This window comes from Conger conger, chromosome 6 (genome assembly GCF_963514075.1).
Source record: "Conger conger chromosome 6, fConCon1.1, whole genome shotgun sequence".
Lineage (NCBI taxonomy): Eukaryota > Metazoa > Chordata > Actinopteri > Anguilliformes > Congridae > Conger > Conger conger.
The window spans coordinates 24,887,921-24,914,365 of record NC_083765.1 but is presented as its reverse complement, the minus strand read 5'-3'; the positions used below and the strand labels follow the sequence as shown (position 1 = coordinate 24,914,365).

Genomic DNA, 26,445 nt, shown 5'->3' with positions numbered 1-26,445 from the left:
GGGTTTGGGTTTGGGTTTGGGTTTGGTTTTGGGTTTGGATTTGGGTTGGGTTAGGGCGGGGGCTCACCCAGGTCGATGAGGATGGTGTGCTGGGTTTGGGTTAGGGTTAGGGTTTGGGGTTGAGGTTGGGTTTGGGGTTGGGTTGGGTTGGGTTGGGTTAGGGCGGGGGCTCACCCAGGTCGATGAGGATAGCGTGCTGGGTTGGGGTTGGGTTGGGTTGGGGGTTGGGTTGGATTTGGGGTTGGGTTGGGTTGGGTTAGGGCGGGGGCTCACCCAGGTCGATGAGGATGGCGTGCTGGGTTGGGTTGGGGTTGGATTGGGGGTTGGGTTGGGGTTGGATTGGGGGTTGGGTTGGGGGTTGGGTTAGGGCGGGGGCTCACCCAGGTCGATGAGGATGGCGTGCTGGGTTGGGGTTGGGTTGGATTGGGGGTTGGGTTTGGGGTTGGATTGGGGGTTGGGTTAGGGCGGGGGCTCACCCAGGTCGATGAGGATGGCGTGCTGGGTTGGGGTTGGGTTGGGGTTGGGTTGGATTGGGGGTTGGGTTAGGGCGGGGGCTCACCCAGGTCGATGAGGATGGCGTGCTGCTGGGAGGTCAGCTGCTTCAGAAGCTCCTTGTAGGGAGTGTCTGTCCCAGGGGTACGGCTTGGCACCCGTTGACTCAGCAGGTACTGCTCCGACAGAAACTTCCAGATCTCCCCGCGGTGGTACCGAGGAACTCCTGGGAGAGAGAGGGGGACAGGGTTACGGAGCTTGCTCCCCTGGCCTTAAATGGAACCAATGAACATTCTCATTTCATTGTGTGTGTGTGTGCATGCGTGTGTGTAACAGTAAATGGTAACCCACCAGGAATTGAGATCAGCCACCTTGCAGCATTACTGAGTTAGCTCAATAACTGCACTGAGAAAGACTGCAGTTATCCACTCAATTCAGAAATCATGCTCGGTGATATACCCCCCTGGTTAAATCATATAGTGTACTACGTTTTGGCTTTGTAGTCATGCTACACCGTGCACTTTCCCCTGTGTAGCATTAGCATTAAGTGAGCAGTGACACTAAAGCAGGACCATGCTGAGGTATCAGCAGGCTTCTCCCTCAGGGTGAGATAATCCCAGTGCAAGAGGCGGGTTCTTAAGACGCAGCCAAGGGACGCTCCTTCGGCCCGGGCACGGGACGGGGCTGAGGAGTGCCAAATCCGCTTGGTGTTTCCAAGGCCAGGAGATAGGCACGGCCAGTGTTGAGCAGAGATTACAGTGGGAGCTGTGCTACCTCACAGGAGCTGATCCGGGGTTTAGCCAGTGAGGAGCAGAGATTACAGTGGGAGATGTCTATTAAAGAAATCTATTAAAAAAGGCCCCACCCAATGTACTGTCTGTGTTTCCCCTGAATGTTAAAAAGAGGTCTGCGACCTCACAGGCGTACCCTGTCCCACGGCCGCGTGGATGGCCTCCCTGTCGAACTTGACCTTGGCGCGGCCCGGCGTTCCCAGCATCCTCTCCCACACCAGCGTCACGTCCTTCAGGCAGGGCGTGATCTCCTCGTAGTCCAGCTTCAGCCGCTTGTTCTGCAGGTCGCTCTCTGAAGCTGGGAAACAGGGAGTCTCCATTACGGCTCAACGCTGCCCAGTCGCAATGACCAGCAGCTAGCGCAAAGGCCACACAACTTTAAAAACACCACAGCGTACTTTTGACCTATCACTTCAATACTCGTGGGTTTTATTTTTAACTTTATCTTTGTTTTGGCCACTGCTGCTACACACACAGAAGTCCAACTAAAGAGATCTGAAGAAAGGACTTCTGTTCTTCTCTCATCTGGTTTAAGCCTTTTGTGGAATGTTTTTTCAAAGTACTAAGTCAGTGTTTATCAAATGCAGGAAGCCAATAGCAGAACTTTACAGTCATTAGCGAGTTCATCCTGTAACGCATGCTTTCTGGAAAAAAAAAGCAACACAAGCAAAATAAGCCATTCACCAAAATGACAGTGAATTTGACTGAATTCGATTTACGAAGCCTGGACTTGAATGAGGTCCTGCCTCCTTAGCTGTTCTGTAAGCATGGTAAAAACAGCACCGCTGGGTGGTTTCTCCACTCCAGGGCACGCCCGTTTCCATCGCCTCCGTCACGTCACTCTTTCCCCTACGTAAGCCGTCTCACGAGCCCCCGCAGGGCGTGCCTGAAGAAGCCTGCTGGAGCCCAGCGGAGCAGAACTGCTGCCCTACCCCAGCGCTCTGACCTTAACCCTCCAACCGCCGCTCTACCCCAGCGCTCTGACTGCTGCTCTACCCCAGCGCTCTGACCTTAACCCTCCAACCGCCGCTCTACCCCAGCGCTCTGACTGCTGCTCTACCCCAGCGCTCTGACCTTAACCCTCCAACCGCCGCTCTACCCCAGCAGTAAATTACGACAGTAAAGGTTCCCAAAACGATGGGCTACCTGAAGCAGGTACGTGTGTCAGGTGGAAAGCTGTTCTAACATTACAAATATATCAAACAATTTCTACATTTAATAGTGCACAGTTCTACTTCAGTAATTTTGATAGAATTTATGATTGAATATGCAGTCAAAATGCAGTAAAAACAGACAATCACGTGAAGAATAAGGGGTGGCTCAGGTAGTTTCAGATGTTTACACCACTGATATGACCTTCAGTTCTGCAGCGTGACACAGCTGCAGTGATCTGCAGGAACCGCCTCGATCAACAGCTCTGCCGTCATTTGGGTCAGAGTTTTCTCACAGCAGGTCCGCACACATAATACCCAGGCAAACAATGTTCTCTGAACAGAAAAGGAAAAAAGGCAGCTATTCTTTCTCCCGCTCAGTAAATGTGTATAGAGAAACAGCGGGCTCTCCGCCTAGTATAAACACGGGTGGAGCCCGATAGTATCTGTCCATCTGTCAACGGATGGGATCGCGATGGAAGCAGCAAGCCTGCTCTATCATTGTATCAGAACAGCGGTTTTACAGAACAGGGCCACTGTTAGACTGAAGGTCAACCAGGGTCACCTGACAGGATCACCCAGTGAATGCTGGGAAAACAGTAAAACAGGAAGCAGACTGTAGAGGGCTGGTCTGCATCTCTGCAGCATCTCCACAGAGCCCGTCTGCCCCAGTCTGCCCCAGTCTGCCCCAGTCTTCCCCCATCTGCCCCGTCTGCCCCAGTCTACTCCGTCTGCTCCTTCTGCCCCGGGCTGCCCCTGCTACGTAGGCCACGCCTCCTGCTCTGCTCTAACTTGTTACTTGAAATGAGACCCGTCTGATCTCCAGAGATACAGCAGAGCCACACACCCCTACTCACACACACCACCTCCTCAATCAGCATCCACACTGCACACAGAGACGCAGTTACTGCCAGCAGCCTTCTAATCACTCATATTTTGTATTTAATAAGGCTGATGATCACTGAATTAAATCTCATGTGATACTCATGTGGACAGACCAAACTGGCATCACTTGGCAGCACAGCCACAGACAGAGCGGGTCTGTGAATCTCACATGTGGTCGTGCAGCAGGTGCGTGACAGCTCCAGGGGGCCCACACACAAAACGCACAGAATAATAAAGCCAGAAGTTATTTTTAAAACTCCTCACGCCCTGCTAGAGCAGCGCCACACCCTTCCTCCCGCTCACACACTGCCACGGCCGGGGGGCTCCCTGTGTGCCTATCTGTCACCACACACACTCCCTGCATGGCTCTGTCACTGTACAGTGCGTGCACACACACACACACACACACACACACACACACACACTCCCTGCATGGCTCTGTCACTGTACAGTGCGCACGCACACACGCACACGCACACACACACCCTGCATGGCTCAGTCACTGTACACACTCCCTGCATGGCTCCCATAGGCAGGGGTTTGAGGGGCACAGCAGGGGTGTGGGGGGATGTACCACGTGCCAATCTATGTTGCATGTGCAGGTACGCCCCCTCTTGACTGGGAGGCCCAATCCCCACAACAGCGCATTACGCACTGACAGCTGGACCAGCTCAGCCCAAGAGAACAAGGCCCAACAATAAAACCGTCAAAATGGAGTCACATCGCATGATAAACACAGGTTACAGGAGCACAAGGCTACCGTTCCCCCTCTCGTGTTACCATAAACGCACAAACGCAAGCACGCCCACGATATCTGCTGTCTCTCACCCTTTCTTTCCCGGTCTCTCCCTCTCTGTAAGGGGAGTAAAGCATCCAGGAGAAGTAAAGAAAATAAAAACAAAAGAAGTACAGCGTGGTACCGTACGCACACCGCAGTAAGGCCGTGGTACGGATTAAAGAAAAGAACAAGCCTTTCCCGCTAACAATAGGAGGTCTCTGCAACCGGCTTTCTAGGTTTAGTCTTTCATGTAAACTCCATTCACCCTTCATTTAGAATGAGAGCAGCGTGTTTCTACCTTCACCTGACCCAACTCTGGACACTACTCCTGCTCTCTAAGTTACATCTGATTGGGAGTGAGGGCTGTCTGTGAAATACCTTAACATCTGCTGTTATTACCTGAACTGCCACCCCCCTGACAAAGTAAACCGCCATGCATAACCCAGTTCTGCCCGTATTCTGCCCACGGTGGAACAGGCCCTTCCGGAACGCTCCGCTCAGCCTGGCAGAGAGGCTGAGATCTTGCAGCGTCTTGTGCCAAGATCCGCGCCCTGCCCCCCTTCCCCCCCGCGCCCTGCCCCCCTCCCCCCCGCGCCCTGCCCCCCGTGTCCGTCTCACCTCAGCTCTCCACGGCACAGCGGTTGCCGAGGGGAGTTGCCAAGGGCGCAGATTTGGCGGCCACGCCCTCCCCTATGGCCCGCAGATAAGAGGTTGTTGTTGTGCAGGCTGGGCCGGGCATGCGGGAGGCACGTCCACAGCTGATGTGCTCTCTCACACAATGCCCCTATTCAGCAACGCTCACTGAAAGGTCACCCAGGGGTTCTAATAACACCAATTATCATTTAACATCCATTAGTCTTCGGGAAAAAGTCAGACGGTTTTGTGAACAAGCACTTCAATTCAAATTGCAGAGGTCATATTTCCTTGTGCTGGACGACTAAGGGGAAAAAACACATGCACAGGCAGGCAAACACACACACGTACACGCATACACACACGCACACACAAACACATGCACGCACATGCAGGTGCACACACACACACACACACACACACACACAGTGCTGGGGCGGGGCTCTCTCTGTGCCCACCAGGCCCACAGTGCCCCAGTCCCTTCCCAGCATTCTCAGCTTCTCTGGAGGTTTCCACGCTCCCACCCCACCCCTGATAATCACCAGGATGGCACCACACCCTGACACACATAAACCCAGGAAAGGCTTTTGAAAAAGGAGGGAACACCCCCCGCACAGAACTCCACCCAAAAGAACACCGTACTCCTTTTTAATCCGATTCTAACCCTCCCTCGCGTATTGGCACCTGTAGACCTTAGTTATACAACAGGGTTGCGAGACACAAGACAAAAGTGGTGGGGGGGGGGGGGGGGGGGGGGGGGGCAGACTGTCTCTTTCTGTGTCAATATTGACCTACATTCTCAGGACCAACACCCTTTTCAAAAGCCTGCTGCGGTTTTCGCTCCGTGCGGACAAGCAAGGCAAGAGCTCCCAGGGCCAGGAGGAAGGGGGGGCCGGGGTTAGGAATAAAAGCCAAGTGGGTCGAGTACAGTGACACGCCCTTTTTAGAACTCACTGTCAAAGAAGAAAATAATCAATCCCTCTGGTATTGCTATTATCATTTATTTATTTATATACATTTTTACATACAGTCGAAGCTGGAATTGACCCCTGGTCAAAAAGCCTTTTACAATTAATATCTTAGCGAACAGAAGCCAACCTGAACTGTAAATGATAAATATGAGACCTTTTTGCAAATTTGATGACAAGATTGCTTTTTATTTTAATTTTTACTGTTTATAGCAGGGCCCTGTGCAAAAGTTTGGGAACCCTTTTGGATTATTCTTTGTTGCTTTTTGAAAAGATGATTAATAAGGCCGAGGTGATTTACTTGTTAGGACTTCAATGAGTCAGGTGAATATAATTCCAGGGCTGAGCTTATTATTCTGAAATAACGCCATGCCTTCTAGAGTATCAGCAGTGGCTGTCCTGCCTGGTGTTAACAACCAAAGTTCATCGAAGCAGTTCATGGATGAAGATGGTTCATTCCCACCAAGAAGGAGAAGGCTTCAAAAACTCTCAAGGTTTCAAACCGCCTATTTCCACTATCAGAGACATTAATCGAAAATTGAAGATAAATGGAACAGTTCAAGTCAAGCAAGGTCTGGAAGACCAATAAAGATTTTCTTGAAATACCAAAGAAAAACCAAAGAAAAACCAAAGAAAGACCAAAACACGATGAAATTAAGTCATCTTATTTTTAATTTGAAGAAATGTGTCATGTTTAACTTTGTACCATTTAGAGGTCAGGTTCGCTTCTGTTCTCCAAAATGTTAAATGTAAAAGGCTTTTTGACCACAGGGGTGCACAATGTTTTGCACACTACTGTAATTCCAGCTTCTACCAGCTTTATCTTTTGAAACATCCCATGGCCCATATAATAGTTTACAGAACATCTCATTACATTAAATGAATGGCATTTGGCAGACACTTATCCAGAGTGATAAGACTAAGACTAAGCAGGAGACAATCCTCCCCTGGAGCAATGCAGGGTTAAGGGCATTGCTCAAGGGCTTATCGTGGCTACACTGGGGATCGAACTGACGACCTTGTGGGTCCCAGTAATGTACCTTAACCACTACGCTACAGGCCGCCCCTACGCTACATCTCTACGTACTTGGCCTGGATTATATTTGTATATATATATATACTTTTTTCACACAGTTAACCCTTTAAGGTGCGAGGTCACAAAAATATGTGATTAGAATGTCACAATCAGAGCTCAACTGACTTAGTTTTTTGAAAACCCCCCAACAAAAACCTATGCTTAAAAGAGTTATGCCAGTAAAATGTGGTATTTGCTGAACGGATTACATCCTAAATGTTGAGCAAATAGATGAAGCAAAGGCACTGAATAGTCAGTCAGAGGCGTGTCTCCGGGCTCACCCTGCAGTTTCTGGTTCTCCCTCTCCATCCTCAGCAGCAGGATCTGCTGCAGAATGGCCTTCCTCCAGAGCTCCCGAAGCTCCGCCCCGCTCCTCTTCCTCCTCTCCTCCGGGAGCGTCCTGAGGGGGCCGTCACAGACCCCGCCCCCGGGGCCAAGGGCCTCCCCCGTGGGGCCACCTCTGTCTGTGGGGCGGGAGAGATATGAGGCTCACAAAACTATGTACACTGCAAAACAACCGCACACTGAGTGCAAACACACACTGAACACAACCTCACAGAGCACAACCAGACACTGAACACGACCGCACACTGAGCACGGCCACACACTGAACACGACAGCACACTGAACACGACAGCACACTGAACACGACCACACAGAGCACAACCACACACTGAGCACGACCACACACTGAACACGACAGCACACTGAACACGACAGCACACTGAACACGACCACACAGAGCACAACCACACACTGAGCACGGCCACACACTGAACACGACAGCACACTGAACACGACAGCACACTGAACACGACAGCACACTGAACACGACAGCACACCGAACACGACCACACAGAGCACGACCACACAGAGCACAACCACACACTGAGCACGACCACACACTGAACACGACCACAGACTGAGCACAACCGCACACTCCACAAAATGCAGACTGCCCTCAACCTCCTGTCCCGCACAACTGCACTCTCCACAAGGGAGAGAGACTCAGCGACTTGGTTTAATCACTCCACAAAACAATGGTAGTAATCTCAGTGCATTATGGAAAACAACTACACAGAATTCAGGAAATCCCAGAATAGGCATGATTAAGAGTAACACACTGAAAGCATGAGCACTGGGTAAACACAGGGAGGAACATGCACTGTGCTGCAGTACACTACTGACCTCCTGTATAAACTCCAAAACCATGTACACAGAGCGTTGCGGTTTATGATCAGGAGATGTACTTGCTTATGTTCAGGAGTCAGACCAAAGATGAAAATCTTGTCCATTTCAAGCATTATCAGCAAAATAAGCAAAACATTTCTTCTGACATGAACATGAAAATGTTTCTGAGGCTTTGACCTGCACTTCCTTACCATGTGACACGCCACATTGGGGCCTGTGGCTACCGAGGGCTAAATGTGGTGTGTGTGTGTGTGTGTGTGTGTGTGTGTTTGTGTGTGTTCATGTGTGCATGACTGCATCTGCATGTGTGTGGGTGCATGTGCATGTCTGCACACGTGCTGGGCGAGTTGTTAGCGCTAGGAGACAGTCTCCAGCGAGGACAATGGAGCTTACGCAATGTAAACCATACCATTAAAAGAGGTGCAGTTCTCCAACCGCTGTGTGAACCATGGTGAACCATGGGGACTGTAGTTCATTAAGGCCATGCAAGTACGCGGAATCCTACACAGCATGTGCTCCATGTTAAATCTGTACAGGGACTTGGCAGTTAGCCGTCCCTTTATAAACCCAGCAATTAATTGCTGCTGTGAAATGACATCCCTGCACGATCAGGACGGGCCTCTGCTTTTTCACAGAATGACGCTACTGACTTCCACCCCGTTTTAGAGCCAGCCATTACAGTTTCCTCATTTCACAGCTATTCCTGTGGTTCATGCTGCCTTGTTTCTGGTGAGAACTTAACTGTATGGAGTATTGCTCAATCTTTGATATTAGACTCTGGTTTTCAATGGGTTACTGGGTTCATGCTTCTGAAAGCTGAGGCTTAGTGTGGCAGGATGCTCAGTCTGTAACACTTAGCATTAACAACTCTGATAATGCTCAGTATACGAGCAGGCAAAAGCAGTCAGGAGTGTGAGTACGCACACGTGCACACATGCACACACACACACACACACACACACATACACGTGCACGCAAACTCGCTCAGGAAACAAAAAAACATTCTACTGGGTTACACCCAAACTACAGGGTGGATCTCAAACCACAAAATACCCTGTTTTGTTTAGGAGGGAAAAAAGACGCACACCAAAACAGTAGTAGTTTTTGTTGTGAAGCTTGACGTAGATCAACCTAGTCAGAGAGACTGAAGCAACCCTGGCTGTCTGGAAAATAACTCTGAGAAACCCAAATGACCTCTGTTTGTCTCTCATACTCTCTCTCATGAACTCGACTCAAAAGCAGAGAACCGAAGCAGAGCACAGTATTATCGAGTACGTTTAACGAGTATGTTACTAATACCTAACTGTCAAAAGCTGCTTACAAAAGTCAAACTATGGCCCAAGGGAGCCAAAAGAGATGTGGAGGAATTTAAAAAGCGGGATTGCCAAGTGGCACCAAAAACTTTAAAGATGCTGGCTGCTGCCCTGCCCTTGGCACTGTTGAGCGATCTCACTGATGCCTGCCGCAGAGACGGCCAGAGGCTTCCACCCTGCACACCACCAGGTCTGTGGCCCAAGTGTTCGCTGTTTGCCTTGAATTCTGCGTATTTTTGTCTTCATAATAAAGCCGCTTGTGTTGGGGTCTGGTACATGTTTCTATTTCACCGGCAGGCCGGGCGTGGCTTTGTAAACCACACACATTGTGTTTGACGTGTGGACATGACACCTGGAAGCTGAATAACCTGTTTTTTTTATTTGAAGCTCGAGGGAGAGGTTGTAAAAATTAATTACCCACTGCCAGAAAAATATGAACTTATATTATATTAAATATTACTTATGATAATTTCCTTCAGTTCTGAATTAAATCTGAATTAAATGATGGAAGGGATTTCATAATCATGAGACTTTTAAATCTGTGGAACATGCTCAATGTAACGAGTATGCTAAAATCTTTGGGTGCATGTGTGACTTTGGGTGCATGTGTGACTTTGGGTGCATGTGTGACTTTGGGTGCATGTGTGACTTTGGGTGCATGTGTGACTTTGGGTGCATGTGTGACTGTGTGGATTTGTGACTTTGGGTGCATGTGTGACTTTGTGTGGATGTGTGACTGTGTGGATGTGTGACTTTGGGTGCATGTGTGACTTTGTGTGGATGTGTGACTGTGTGGATGTGTGACTGTGTGCATGTGTGACTTTGGGTGGATGTGTGACTGTGTGGATGTGTGACTTTGGGTGCATGTGTGACTTTGTGTGGATGTGTGACTGTGTGGATGTGTGACTTTGTGTGGATGTGTGACTTTGTGTGGATGTGTGACTGTGTGGATGTGTGACTGTGTGCATGTGTGACTTTGGGTGCATGTGTTACTTTGGGTACATGTGTGACTTTGTGTGCATGTGTGACTTTGGCAAATCTGGGGCAGCAGAGCAGGGGTCTGGAGCAGCTGTTCCTCTCTAGTGCAGGTGACCTTACGACCTGGAGCATAAATCAGCTCACTGTCACATGATCGCTGTGCTGTCAATCAAATCGCTGCTGTTATTAGTATTCAGACAGCCAAAACTGGGGCCCCTTGAACATTCTACTGCAAAAGTTCCTCAGAATGTCTACTATTGGAATCATATGAGCGTTTGCCCGAGGAATTGTGTCTGGGGTGGGATTACCTGAATGAGATTTTTTTTATTTTATTTTTTAAATACCACTTTCGCCAGATACTGAGCCAGGAGAAACCCTGATAATGGAGTCATGCCCTCATTCATTCACGAATGGCCGAAAACGTTGAGTAAACATGGACCAAAACCCTTAAGGAATAATTCCAGCTCCTTTTTTAAAATCAGGCCTTACATTCTTAAAAAAAGAGGCTCAGACACTTTGTAAAACTCATAAAAATAAAGAAAGGCACCACGTGAGCTGTGAGAGTACACTTTGACACACATGACTGAACGACATCACAAAAGCGTCTACACTAAAGCTGTATAAAAGGGCTTAATGCAGCTCTCTCATCTTAATGCGGATGTCTTAATGCAGATATCTTAATGCGGATGTCTTATATTAATGCGGATGCCTTATCTCAATGAGGATGTCTTAAAGGTACAATAGGTAATTTCAGACTTCTAACGCTGAAGAGAGGAATGGCAGCAACAAATGCGCTCAAACCACAAAACTGTTTATCCCACCCCTTCTCTGTGAACATGCTGATGTTGAAAGGCCATTGGCTGCGGCAATTAAAACCAACAAGCTTGAATTATTGTACAGCTATACGATGTTTTGGTACAGAGTGCCGGGCCGTCAACTGCATATTTTGAAGCCCGAATATAAACACAGGCAGAGGGTGAGTCAACATGTCACTGAGCCCTATTCAATGATAGGAAGGGATTTACAATGGTCTTGTAACAATGTTTTAACACAAAAATCTTACCTATTGTACGTTTTATATGGATGTCTACAACAGATAGAGGGAACAAGCACAGGCCAGACTCACCGGCAGTCTGAGAAAAGAAGGACTAACAGTTAAATAAACAGCTCAGACCCACTGAAAGCACACAAACCGAGCAAACATGGCGCCCTGAACACAACCTCGAAGGCCACCCGCTCAAGGCAAACAGCTCCTGATACGCCTGACAGACTTTGCTCTGCGAGAGGAGCCTAATGTCCCTTCAGGCTCCGCATGACGCCTTGGCTTGACCCGCCACGCTTGTTTTTCTCTTTTCCCCTGACGTTCGCTGCACTCCCTTTACAGAGGAGCAAGTATGATAATTCTATAGCCAGAGGGAAGAGCTCAAATGGGAGTGGAAGACAGTCAACACGCCATACTGTACGTCATACAGGTCTTGTACCGTGACGGGCGACTGGGTGAAAATAATGAATAATGGACATGAGGAAATTTGTTCATTTTGGCTCATTTGTACCAACATTATTATTTTTTTCATATCTGATTAAATTAAAGACAAGAGAGGTCAAGTTTCCCTCTCCACCTCAGCTAGTGCGTGCTGAGCGTTCTGGCGTGAAATGGCAGTCGTGCATCTCCCGCAGGGTTTTACACATTGGTGGACGTTGAGGCAAGTTTCCCCCTCATCACTGTAGAGGTGCTTTGAATGCCTAGAAAAGCGCTATATAAATGCAGTGCTCTTGCATGAAGTTAACATAATCAAATGCAAAATGGCAAAAAACCGTAAAAACCCAATGAGCATTACCTGACAGCGCTGCCTTCAGCCAACTTGCAAAACTGACACTTTACATACAGTACTGCAAGAAAGCCATATATTTACTGAAGCCACTCGGGCATAGCCGTTTGCTTCAGGTGAAGGCGAACACACAGGAGCCCCGCCCAGGGTTAAAGCAACCTCCTGGATACGACCTAAGTCCCACAAGCACTCGCCAACAATGACATCTTCAATCGTCAAACCATTATTAATCCTCCCATTTTCTATGAAGTATAAGAGAGAAATACACTTAACGTGCACCAAATGCTTGGCTGCATGTCGCCTAATCATTGGTCAAACATGGCTGACTCACACAGCACAAACAAAGGCCATATGTAGGTCAGGTATGTTGAAGGTTATGACTCAGTTCACGCTTCTTCTGTACTGCATTATACATTTCTAGGCAGCATGTTTAAAATAAACAACGTGTTTCTGCTGCCAAGGCCTCAATGATAGACCAGTCCCTTTCACTGTGTGTGAAGGTATCCTTTTCTTTTCTATCGTCACATGCTGCTCCCGTGGCTTACATTGTATTATTTTCAAATAAAGAAATAACATAAAGGTACACACAGAGGTTATTTCCAGGCAGGGCGTTCTGGCATGCAGACTCAGCTCCCGCCGATTCCCACTAATCTGTGGCGATGACGTTGGCACAGACCTAAACTACACCACCGTTGAATTTCTCCTGAAAACAAGAGATTAAAGTAGTACCTTTATTCCTTTAAAAAATTTTTTTAAAAGCGAGCAGTACTTGTTCTTTTGTGTCTCCAGAGCTGTTGCTTTTGGACTGACCGGTTGGATGAATAACAAAAGAGGCGTAGGCTGAGCCCCACGCCAATGCCAACATCACCACCTCAGGCCCAGAGCTAAAGCGAATGCAAAAACAGCTACCTGTCGCAGGGTGTGGCGTGAGGCGCCCTGAACATAAAGGCTCGGAAAAAACGCGGTAACCGCAACGTAAACACGGGGTTCCTGTTCCCAACCAGACGAGCGGGCCGCTTCGGGCTCCAGGGTTCTGATGTCCGTCGCCGCCTGATCGCTGACGCAGAGCCTCTGGCCCCGCCCGCCCCCCAGGGCTGCCCCGGTCGCCAGCGGGTCAGCGCAGGGCCGCGCCCAAACCCCCGCCCCGCCCTGTCTGAGTGCCCCGCCCCAGCCAGCGGCAGGGCGGCACGCCCAAAACTCACACCTCGCACGCCACCGTGCCACTGAACACGGCAGGAACCGGTCTCTAACACCCAAGCACACAACACTTTTATTACTCTCCATAAATAACGCATCGCCCAAATGATTTATGCATAGTTACCAATTACATAGTTACACAAACACATAGCTACTGATTGGTATTGTAGCAAGCTTGAGCAATGAACACTCTCAACATTGCCATCCGTTCTGGTTCTTACATCATTTCTTACCACACTTTTTTTGCGTCATGTTTACCAAAGCAGACAAGTACATAAAAAATTTGGCTGCAAAATTAAAACTAAAGAAACACCACCTAATGGGACTGAAAGTGTAGGCTCCCCTTCTTAAATGAATTATTTAATTTAATAGATTCTTTCATCACAGAAAAGAGGAGCCGGAATGCACTGCACTGTTCATATAACGGTAGCGGCTGTGCTCAACTTTGAGTTGATAATAAATCATGAATAATGTGAATAATGTAACATGGTATTGCAGTCTTGAGCAGTTTGTTTTATGCACAGTTATGCAAAAGCAAGACGAATAAAAGCTCACACTCAGAAGAGAGCAGGTCACTGGGTCCCAAGCTTTCTTTTCATCCGTTTAGTTTCTTTCCAACAGGCATGAAATGGTTAAGGGGTAAAAGCTGAAGATTTCAGTGAAGGTTACCATAATCCCTTTTAAACTCTTTTTGAGAAAGACGCCCTGTCCTGGGGAAAAACAAGCATGACCCAAAAACATACCTTGTGTTCAGCAAATTAACTAATTCCTGCAATACTTTCACATGAGAATTGTGGGTAATGTAGTCCAACGGGTGACCTCACAGAGGGATAAATCTACCTCAGGACACAGATAACATCAGAGTCAGGTCTGCTATGTGGGTGGGAGGCGTTTACTGTCAGTAGCAGCGGTGACAAGTCACTGCCCACATTTCCGGACAAACAAAATCCAAGGCCATTTGAAAAATTAGTTCCTACAGTCAGCAATTGCAGGCTGTGAGGAGGATCGCAATAGTTAAATGTAAACTGTTGAAATGCCTTGTTTAACGGTTGGAATAAAAAAAACCTCACACACACACACACACACACACACACACACACACACACACACACACACACACACAGAATACAGTGTATGGTACTTGATTGAGCTGAAATTATCAGAGCCTCCAGTGTCATCGCCCTGCCTCATGCATGAACGCGTCGCTGGGTTCGGGTGAGCTCGTTTAATCCCACAAATCAGTCTTGTGCATCAATCACCGGCATGGTGACCTTTTCAAGCTCACAGTGGTAACCCCGCTCCAACGGGGTGAAGAACACAGCGTTCCACACACGGCTAGCCCCGGGAGAAGAATCGAGGTCGGAGTCAACTCCGAGAGGTGACAGGCTCCCCCCTGACCACATGCCACAACCCACGCACGGTGTGACGCATGGTGCGGGATGTCACTTCCTGATAGGAGGCCGCAGATCACTGCCTTGAGTCACCAGTAATCAACCTGGTGCTGCCCTGCGGTTGGTAGGCTCCTGGAGAGAGTCTTCATTACCATTTCTATCTACCTGCATTGCTGCTATATTACGCTCTTTAAAGAACTCCGTAATCATTACATCATTATACCTAGAAATGTGGGAAGCATCTGCTAAAAACCCTGGGGCTGCTATCGGCCAGCTTCCCCAGCCAATTTAGACAGAGACACTTGCAAACGTATCGGCTAGAAACGCTTACGGGGACACTAGATGTCGTTTTACAAACACACACCCAACTTTCTACATTTTAAAACCGCTAAATTCTTCCACCTGGAGATACATCACGGTTCTCAGTTCTGCGATTGGTCGGTCAAGTGCACGAATGAGAATTCCAGTGAAACATGGGCTGTGCTCTCGCCTCATGCGTGTCAGCACTGCTCTCTCCACAGAAGACAATGGAGGGCAAGTCGCAACCACGAGTGTGCACTCTGCGTGTGAAAGACCCATAATCCCACCCGACCGTTCTCACACATCAATCATCGGCCCGGTGACCTTGTATGAACACGCACACCCTTACAAGAAGTCTCGCTCTTTCAGAGTGAAGAACAGCACGTTCCCTTTCACCCCGGGAGGAGAGCGGAGACTGGAGTAGATTCCTCCCCCAGCCCGGGACTGCCACTTGCTCCGAGACATTTATACGGATGTTACGGGACATCCCGAATGTGGAACGGGCAGAGCCCCACAGTGCCCGGTGTTACGAGTGATCAAACGGGCTGTGCTGAACATCTGAAAGATAAGACCCCTACCCCGTACGCAGGGCTCTACACTGCTCCTATCTTAGGTGCATTAACTCCTGATAATTGATGAGAGCTAACTGGAGAGAGTATTTTGGAGCGCATACACTAATTGGGATGCATTAATGTCGGAGCCGAGGAGCACGTGTGATCCTCGGGCAAAAACGTTACTGTAGCGCAGAGCCGCGATAAGGGCCCTGCACATGGAGACTCCACTGCGTTCAAACGCCACACACTGCCAACAGCAGCCACCTCCTCCAGAGAGGGATCAGAGCTCGATAACAGCAGAGAATCAGCAAAGCGCAGTCATCTCCCATCCCTCAAACTACTTCTGCCCACTTCAAACAAAGTTGCTCATGTTGATGAAACTACATTTTTTATGTCGGCGGGCGGGGAGGGGGGGGGGGAATTATTTTTAAATCACACCTTCGCAAAACATTTTTGGACAATTGACGGCTTGCGCACAACCTGCAATTTGTTGAAAGGAGACGGCAGTGCCTCGAAACCGCTGCCCTCACTCCCGACACGCTCTCTAACGGCACACCTGACGGCCTGTCTGTCACAGAAACAGCACAGCGCAAATAACACTGCCTGCTTTTCCCTCAATTAAAAACGCAGAGAGAGAGGTACGCAGGAAGGGAAAGAGGGACAGAGAGAGAGATAGAGAGACAGAGATAGAAAGAGATAGAAAGAGAGACACAGAGATAGAAAGAGATAGAAAGAGAAACAGAGATAGAAAGAGAGAGAGAAAGAGATAGAAAGAGAGACATAGAGATAGAAAGACAGAGATAAAAAGATAGAAAGAGACAGAGATAGACAGAGATAGAAAGAGACAGAGAGATCGAAAGAGAGAGACAGAGATAGAAATAGATAGAAAGAGAGAGACAGAGATAGAAAGAGATAGAAAGAGAGAAAGAGATAGAAAGAGAGACATAGAGATAGAAAGAGATAGAAAGAGAGACAGAGATAGAAAGATAGAAAGAGACAGAGATAGACAGAGATAGAAAGAGAGACAGAGATCGAAAGAGAGAGACAGATAGAAATTAGATAGAAAGAGAGAGACATAGATAGAAAGAGATAGAAAGAGAGAGACAGAGATAGAAAGATAGAAAGAGAGAGACAGAGATAGAAAGAGAGACAGAGAGATCGAAAGAGAGAGACAGAGATAGAAATAGATAGAAAGAGAGAGACAGAGATAGAAAGAGATTGAAAGAGAGAGACAGAGATAGAAAGATAGAAAGAGAGAGACAGAGATAGAAATAGATAGAAAGAGGAGACAGAGATAGAAAGAGATAGAAAGAGAGACAGAGATAGAAATAGATAGAAAGAGAGACAGAGAGACAGATAGAAAGAGATAGAAAGAGAGAGAGATAGAAAGAGATAGAAAGAGAGAGACAGATAGAAAGAGATAGAAAGAGAGAGACAGAGATAGAGAGATAGAGAGATAGAGAGGCAGAGAGAGAGGTACCTCCTTCCTCCTCACACAGAGCCATGCGTTCTGCACTCTGCCCGGCGCCCCTCCTGAAGCTCCAGACCCACAAGACAGTCACTGGGTTACGGAGGCAGGGCGTGTGAAAGGCACTGCGTGTGCCGACAAGATTCTCTAAATATGTGTTCAGGATTCTTAGAGATAAGAAAGTTTGGCACAGCCAGCCGTACATGCATCTTGTGATTGGGATTGTGAAGAACAATGAATGTTTTTGCTGACCTAAGTAATGGCTGGCTATTATGTGACAACTATGTGAGGGTGATCCTGTGCTGATAGATCTATGGAAATGACATGGTCATCTATACTACAGACACTTCAGGTTCAATACACGTCAGTGCATCTCAGCAGTTTTCGGTCAGGTCCTGCTTTGGTAGGTTAGGCAGGCTAGTTAGGCAGTTAGTTTTTTTGAAGCCCCCCCATGAATATTGTTTCTGCATGGATGCCATTTTCTTTTTTTGGCTTCTAGAGGACGTTTTCCCCTTCACCCCGCTGTCTTGCACCCCACTTTGAGACTTTTGACACTGTGTAAATGCAGCAGTTACTCATGAAGCCGACCGTGCGGGACACCAGCAGACAATTCTCCTGCTCCAGTCCTGAGAGGTAACCAAAACGTCACAACACTCAATTAAGCTTAAAAAGCCTAAAAATGCTTTGATTAAATTCCACAGAAATAATTTCCCTACCCATCACAATCTTTTGAGGGGTGTAATAAAATCGCTAGCAATCTACACATAATTAACCATCCTATTATCTTAAGAGTTTATGACCTCTTTAAAGTTTGGGGTCAAATTTACTGCTAGGGGTCAAATCTGAGGTAAAATATGTTGTATATTTTCTGACATTGTTCTGACAAAACAAAGCATTATGTTTATTGCATGTTTACGATTTAATCCCACCAAAACAGAAGTACAAAAATCATACAGCATCAAGATTGAAAAAATGGTTTTTAAGAGATGTTTAACACTGAATGGTTTCAAAATGACCCCAAACTTAATAGGAGGGTTAATAAAAGCAAAGAAACTTATGAACACTGCGCCGCCCAGTGGAGACAACGTGTCAATGCAGTCATATTAAAGCACTTTAATATATAAAAAATGTTCAACATATTAAAAATCCTAAACACTTAAACAAAAATAATAATATTTTTAATATTTCATTATGCGATGTATGTATGACTATGCTATGTGAATATACCTGCTTCTATGCCATTACCCCTCCCCCCCTCCTCTTTTGACACCAGGGTAACAGAGGAATGAGCTCTGAGCGATGGGTAACATTATTTACTTTAGACTGCAGAAAATTATTTACTGGAATTTAGGGGAATTTTTTGCCAGAATTACACACACATACATACCTACACAGCACAAGCCCCACACACCACACAACACACCACATACCAACACGCCACGCCTCACACAGACACAACACACACCCAACACGCCACACACCAACACGCCACACACAGACACAACACACACCTACACACCACATACCAACACGCCACGCCTCACACAGACACAACACACACCTACACATCACACACCAACACGCCACGCCACACACAGACACAACACACACCTACACACCAACACGCCATGCCACACCTCACACAGACACAACACACACCTCACACCAACACGCCACACACCTACAGACTACACACCAACACGCCACACACCTACAGACCACACACCAACACGCCACACACCTACAGACCACATACCAACAGGCCACACACCTACAGACCATACACAGCACACACCTACACAGCACACACAGACAGACCACTCGCATACACAGCACAAGCCACACATAGCAAACAACACACCACATACCTACACACACCACACACACCACTCACAACACACACACACACACACCACTCACAACACACACACCAACATGCCACATGAGACACATGACAGGTGTTCAGGACAGAGATTCCATGGTCATTACGTTATGTCATATTAATGCATCCCTCAATTAAGAGTGGCAACACCGTTTCCCCTAAAGCGGTGTTGCCCAACCCTGTTCCTGGATAACTACCGCCCTGCATGTTTGCACTCCACCCCTAACTAGGGCAGGGCTGCCCAACCCAACCCTGTTCCTGGAAATCTACCCTCCTGAATGTTTTCATATTAACCCTAATTTAGCACACATTATCCTACTGATCAGGCATTCTGGTTGGGCAGCCCTACCCGAAAAGGTTTCTGACCAATCACACTTCACCATGGGGTGACCTCTCTGTTCACAGAGGGACCAGCGTGTCACTGCTGATGCTGGTCCTCCAGCCAATCAGAGGCCCCCACACTGAGCCGCAGGAACTCACCGTCGTATCGGGGGGGCGTGTCGCACGTCTTCTGGGGCGTGGCCACCCTCAGGAAGATCTGCTGCCTCCAGGACTGCCTGTGGCCCCGGAGCGGACTGTCCTCTCCCACCACCCCGGGGCTGGACAGGGCCGCCACATCACTGCACACACACACGGACACACACACACACACACACGGACACACGCACACACGGACACACGGACACACGGACACACGGACACACACACACACACACACACACACACGGACACAGGGACACACGGACATACACGCACACATGGACACACACACAAGGACACACACACGCACATGGACACACACGGACAAAGGTGTACACAGACACACGTAAACGGACACACACACACAAATGCGCATATGGACACATGAGACACACGCACGTACGCGGACACAAACACGGACACACACGCATACAGACACACAAACGGACACGTACGCATGTACACGGACACACACATGCACACGGAGACGTGGACACATACATGTACACGGACACACGGACGGACACACATATGCGTACATGGACATATGCACACACACAAACACGTGCACACACACACACACAAACAAACAACCAGGTGAGGAAGTTTATTTCAAATTCATATTCAATTCATAATTAAGACTGTTCCAGACAGCCTAGGGGCAAAATGCATTGGCTTTTATAGCTAAGATATGTAATCAGAAATACAAAAACATATTATATGAAATACAAACGCATGAATACACGCTACAGCACTCATGCAAGTCATTTTTAACTCGGTTTAAACATTCCCCTCACAATAAAATTATCTTCTGACCTTTCATCAATATGCCACCTGGGAAAATAGGTTCCCCACTCTCACTTGAAACCCGCACACTTCACCACTAGATGGCGGTATGACCCATGGAGTTCCTGTGGCTCAGCCCAGTCAGTCTCACCACAAATAAATAGCTAACAAAAAATGTTCCTGCAATATTGCTGCAATGTGTTATAACATTGACAAAACATTCCAGAAACATTGCGAAAACATTTTGAGCTCGCTGGACTAGGTTAGGGCTTTATCACTGATGAGGGGAACGGACTGCTTGTTCACAGGTTCTTAACAGCAAACAAACTACGACACACAGATCCACAAATCTCTCCATTATGTAGAGGAGCCGATATTGGACACCGATGATCAAGATAGAGCAGTGATAACTGAAGGTTGTCTGCTCCAAACCAAGGCCCATGAACAGGAAGCATGAGAGCCAGCATGTTCCAGCCCGGAACGCGAATGACCTTCTCCGCTTCAAACAATCCAGAACATGGCTCATCGTAAGCTTATCATACTAAACATTCTGTAATCTTATCGTCCATTTGAACTGCTTCAAAGACAGAGTAAATCAGTAAATACATCTACATGGGTCCTGTCTGCATTATGGGTGGTGATGGATTCAGAGCTGCATTAATGTCTTGTGGGGGAGAGGTGGGTCAGAAATTTTTATGTGTACGTTGCAGTGTTAAAGTCACACTGTTCTCAGAGGGGTGCATGTGTACCTGTCAGTGTTAAAGTCACACTGTTCTCAGAGGGGTGCATGTGTACCTGTCAGTGCTAAAGTCACACTGTTCTCAGAGGGGTGCATGTGTACCTGTCAGTGTTAAAGTCACACTGTTCTCAGAGGGGTGCATGTGTACCTGTCAGTGTTAAAGTCACACTGTTCTCAGAGGGGTGCATGTGTACCTGTCAGTGCTAAAGTCACACTGTTCTCAGAGGGGTGCATGTGTACCTGTCAGTGCTAAAGTCACACTGTTCTCAGAGGGGTGCATGTGTACCTGTCAGTGTTAAAGTCACACTGTTCTCAGAGGGGTGCATGTGTACCTGTCAGTGTTAAAGTCACACTGTTCTCAGAGGGGTGCATGTGTACCTGTCAGTGTTAAAGTCACACTGTTCTCAGAGGGGTGCATGTGTACCTGTCAGTGTTAAAGTCAGAGGCGCTGTTCTCGGCCAGCGGAGGCAGAAATTTGAGAAAGTTGGGCACAGAGGAGGAGGAGTGCAGCCGGGCTCTGAGGCCACTGAGGGCAGTGGAGGAGAGGGGGCTGTGGGGACGGAGCGAGAGGGGGAGCGGTAGAGATGAGAAAAGAGTGAGCGAAAGTGGGATTGAGAGTAAGGCAGCAGAACAAAAAAGGATGTGGGAGAGAGATAACAAGACAAAGTATGCACAAAGGATTAGTAAAAAGGAACCTGCAAATGCTGCAGTAACAGGGTAAATACAGTTCATGTGAATGGAGAACAGATGAGCAATGACACAGGACATGCACTTGCACAGTTGATGAAACAGTGTTAAAGCAAACTCCTCACACGCAGAGGAGAAACAGCAGCCATGTTTATTAACCCTTAGTTTAACCCTCTAATGCGTGAGGTCACAAAAACGTGAGTAGAATGTTCTGGCCATTCTCATGATGATGTAACAATCACTATTGGTAACTGAAAGTAATGGAGTTCTAGAATTTAGAAAAAACATTCCAGAAAAAGCTACTCTTCAAAGGGTTAATAGAGCGCACTGCTCCTGGAGGGCCACACACTGAGCTGTCTGTTTTCTTAGCAGTTTATCTGACCAGTGGCCGCTTGCATAGCTTGCCCTTTCATGTAACTCTTCACCGACACCGGTTCAAATGAACTGAATCGGCTCAGATGAAACACCAGCGCTGTATCCGGTGTGTGATCTAATCCGTCATGTAGTCTAATGCTCTTATTTTGTGTACTTGAGTATAACAGCTCAGTGTAACCTGTTGAGGTCAGTCCCGTGGCCCTCGAGGAGACGAGCTCTGCCACTCCCCCTACAGGTGAGCCGTCTCACCTGCGCTTGGGCCGCCCCCTCAGCTCGAGCTTTAGGGGTCTAAAGGAGGCGGGGGAGGAGGCGGGAGGCTCGGTCAGGGAGGAGGAGGAGGCTCTGTCACGTCCCCGTGAGCCGGTCGCAGCAAAGCATGGAGAGAGGGGGAGAGACACGGAGAGGAGAGGGAGAGGAGGAGAGAGAGGGAGAGACACGGAGAAGAGAGGGAGAGGAGAGAGGAGGGGGAGAGACACGGAGAGGAGAGGGAGAGGAGAGAGGAGGAGAGGGGTAGGGGAGAGGAAGAGAGGGAGAGAGGGGTAGGGGAGAGGAAGAGAGGAGGAGAGGGAGAGGAGAGAGGAGGAGAGGGGTAGGGGAGAGAAGGAGAGGGGGAGGAGGAGAGGAGGAGAGGGAGAGGAGAGAGGAGGAGAGGGGTAGGGGAGAGGAGGAGAGGGAGAGGAGAGAGGAGCGGGGAAGAGGAGAGGAGGAGGTAAGCAGAGGAATGTTAGAGGAGCGAGGGAAGGAGGGAGGGAGGGAGAAGCACAGCCTTCAGCAAACAGAGGAAGTGACACACTCTGACAGGAAGTGGGTGGAGGAGAGAGGTTTCCTTGGTGACAAACTGAGGGGCGTTTCCCATTGTGTTGAGGGAAAGAAAAAAAAACATAACTACTCAACCGCATAAGTTTGACGGCACAGCCGACATGTGAACATTTCAAACACTGAGACAAGAGCAGTTAGATAAATACACTGCACTACTCAGCCATTATAAGAACATACAAACAAAAACTATTCCCGCATAATCAGTAATATTCATTGTTGCCTAACTCTCAGTTAAACGACACTTCTCTACAGGCACATTTCCGAGGACGGCTATGACTCACTATCAAGTGGTTTCTATAAAGGACTTCAACACTTCATGAGCATACTACGTTCATCCCGGGGGGCCTGCGTGAACCCTGACCTCAGGAGCCGGCCTGCAGGAGGCCCTTACTTGCTCTGGTGGGGTGTGTCGGTGCTGACGGAGTAGTGTCGGACCAGTTTGGGCTTGGTGGCGGCGGTGGGGTCCGGGGGCAGGGGTGGGCTGGAGGGGTCGGTGGAGGAGGGCGAGGGCAGGTGGCTGAAGGTGTTGGCCCTTCGGCGGAAGCCCGGGCGCTGGGGGTCCCTCAGCGAGGCGTCCAGCTGCTTCAGGTCCCCCGTGGAGCTGTGCGCCTTCAGGGGGCTGGAGGGCCGCAGGGGGGAGGGCAGAGACTCCACCGGGGACGGCTCCTGGAGGAGAGACAGGGGGCACCCTCTAAAACTGGGCTACTCCACTCGGTGCACTTTGCACTTTGTTGTCGCTCTGGATAACAGTGTCTGCCAAATGGCAATAATGTAATGTAAGGGATTCAATTTTGAAGATCTGTTTCTTCAATTCAACTGTATTGAGCATTCAACTGTCGATATAATAAAATGTTCATTATATCAACATTATTGATCTGTGGACCAGTGACTTTTACACAGCACATGAAGAAGAGAACCTGATATAAACATGTGAAGGCTTGTGTATGTATGCGTGTGTGTGTGTGTGCATTAGTGTATGTGTGTGTTTATGTGTATTTGTATGTGTGTGTGTGTATTAGTGTGTGTGTGAGTGCGTGTGTGTATGTGAGTGTGTGTGTGTGTGTGTGTGAGTGTGTGTGTGTGTGAGTGAGTGAGTGAGTGAGTGAGTGAGTGAGTGAGTGAGTGAGTGAGTGTGTGAGTGTGTGTGTGTGTGTGTGTGTGTGTGTGTGTGTGTGTGTGGGGTAAGTTACCCGGGAGCTGTTGAGAGTGGAGTTAGATGAGTTGCTGTCTGCATCTCCCTCACTGTTCTCCCGCTGGGCTCTGGACCTACTGCTGCCCTGCAGAGATACAAACACAGACACACATACTAACAAAGCCCACATCATACACGGACAAAAACCAGCTTTGAGTTTAATATTCACGGGCATCTCATAATTATTTTACATTGTAAAACCTCTCGTTGCTCTTTTACTGCATAAATACTAATGCTGAACACAACAATGCAGCCGCACACTGCAGCCTCCAGTCTGGCTCCACTGCTGATGGACCTGCCCAAACCCCACCTGCCCACCTTCCAGATGCCCTCCAGGGACTCTGTGAGGGAGCGCTTGGCCCGCGTCTTCAGCTGCTCCAGCCGCAGCCGGCTGCCTGACAGGTGCGCCTCGCTGGGGGCCTCTTCTGCACTCTGAGACGCCTGAGAGGAGGAGCGCCTGTTACCACGGCAACCAAGCCATCCCGCCACAGTGCACTGTACCTGGGTCAGTCTGGACCATGTGACATAGACCGGGGTGCTGCATGAGTCTGTGCTGGGACCATTTCAGTTTTAGTGACAGTGCTGTACCTGTGTGAGTCTGTGTGACTGTGCTGTACCTGTGTGAGTCTGTGTGACAGTGCTGTACCTGTGTGAGTCTGTGTGACTGTGCTGTACCTGTGTGAGTCTGTGTGACTGTGCTGTACCTGTGTGAGTCTGTGTGACTGTGCTGTACCTGTGTGAGTCTGTGTGACTGTGCTGTACCTGTGTGAGTCTGTGTGACTGTGCTGTACCCGTGTGAGTCTGTGTGACTGTGCTGTACCCGTGTGAGTCTGTGTGACTGTGCTGTACCTGTGTGACAGTGCTGTACCTGTGTGAGTCTGTGTGACTGTGCTGTACCTGTGTGAGTCTATGTGCTGTACCTGTGTGAGTCTGTGTGACTGTGCTGTACCCGTGTGAGTCTGTGTGACTGTGCTGTACCCGTGTGAGTCTGTGTGACTGTGCTGTACCTGTGTGAGTCTGTGTGACTATGCCGTACCTGTGTGAGTCTGTGTGACTGTGCTGTACCTGTGTGAGTCTGTGTGACAGTGCTGTACCTGTGTGAGTCTGTGTGACTGTGCTGTACCTGTGTGAGTCTGTGTGACTGTGCTGCACCCGTGTGAGTCTGTGTGACTGTGCTGTACCCGTGTGAGTCTGTGTGACTGTGCTGTACCTGTGTGAGTCTGTGTGACAGTGCTGTACCTGTGTGAGTCTGTGTGACTGTGCTGTACCTGTGTGAGTCTATGTGCCGTACCTGTGTGAGTCTGTGTGACAGTGCTGTACCTGTGTGAGTCTGTGTGACAGTGCTGTACCTGTGTGAGTCTGTGTGACTGTGCTGTACCTGTGTGAGTCTGTGTGACTATGCTGTACCTGTGTGAGTCTGTGTGACAGTGCTGTACCTGTGTGAGTCTGTGTGACAGTGCTGTACCTGTGTGAGTCTGTGTGACAGTGCTGTACCTGTGTGAGTCTGTGTGACTGTGCTGTACCCGTGTGAGTCTGTGTGACTATGCCGTACCTGTGTGAGTCTGTGTGACAGTGCTGTACCTGTGTGAGTCTGTGTGACTATGCTGTACCTGTGTGAGTCTGTGTGACTGTGCTGTACCTGTGTGAGTCTGTGTGAGTGTGCTGTACCTGCGTGAGTCTATGCGCTGTACCTGTTTGAGGTCTCCGTTGTGGCTGTGCTGTACCTGTTTGAGGTCTCCGTTGTGGCTGTGCTGGTGGTTACTCTGCCTCTCTTCATGCAGGCTTCTCAGGTTGGACATGACCAGCTCATTCTCCTCCTGCTCGGTCCTGGGACGGGCTTTCTGCAGGGCAGAACAAATGAACAGTGATCATAAAATTCTAAAATACAAAACAACACGTCTCGATCAGGGACAAATCATCAAGCAGATTTATAATGAATGGCTTGGCTCAGAGACAGAGAGTGTTTGTGCAGAATATCTTTCAGTACTTTTCATTTTGATGTTACTGCAGACCTCCACTAGGGGGAGCTCTCTCCCTGCATTTTACAGCTGTGTCTGATGGCTAACAGTAAACTGCATGGTTTTATGAGGGCTATGATTACCGCCGTCACACAGGGCCATTTAGCTCCCAGTGCAGATGGGAGAGACACTCAGCCATCTGTCCTCACTGTGTTCAGGTGCAGTTAAGCAGCAGGTGATTCTCCTTCACCTCACCTGCATGCACTCAGAGCAACAGCATCTGCATTTCAATTAAAGCACTGCTCACAGAGCCCGTGTTTCAACTTACTCTGGGAACAACCTCTCCTCCGACTGCTTTAACGGAATAAACACCCTGGATCTTCTCTGCAGTGGTTATGAATACCAACACACACACGCACGCACGCACACACGCACGCACACACACACTCACACACACACACTCACACACTCACACACCCACACACCCACACACTCACACACTCACACACTCACACATTCCCACACATAACACA

At 48.6% G+C, this 26,445-nt stretch overlaps 1 protein-coding gene across 3 annotated transcripts in view; it reads right to left on the bottom strand.

Annotated features, from left to right (window-relative positions):
* tbc1d1 (TBC1 (tre-2/USP6, BUB2, cdc16) domain family, member 1) overlaps positions 1-26,445 on the bottom strand; it is a 70,845-nt gene that overhangs the window by 9,401 nt on the left and 34,999 nt on the right. For 2 of the 3 annotated variants that reach the window (XM_061244811.1, XM_061244813.1), the window contains 10 exons: positions 25,646-25,795; positions 24,273-24,395; positions 23,953-24,039; positions 23,154-23,428; positions 22,193-22,285; positions 21,306-21,431; positions 19,357-19,496; positions 7,055-7,237; positions 1,420-1,581; positions 560-718 (listed from right to left, as the gene is read on the bottom strand). In XM_061244811.1, coding sequence (XP_061100795.1) covers positions 560-718; positions 1,420-1,581; positions 7,055-7,237; positions 19,357-19,496; positions 21,306-21,431; positions 22,193-22,285; positions 23,154-23,428; positions 23,953-24,039; positions 24,273-24,395; positions 25,646-25,795 — 1,498 coding nt within the window. The remainder of the gene's footprint in view (positions 1-559; positions 719-1,419; positions 1,582-7,054; positions 7,238-19,356; positions 19,497-21,305; positions 21,432-22,192; positions 22,286-23,153; positions 23,429-23,952; positions 24,040-24,272; positions 24,396-25,645; positions 25,796-26,445) is intronic. The other variant, XM_061244812.1, reaches the window with a different exon arrangement.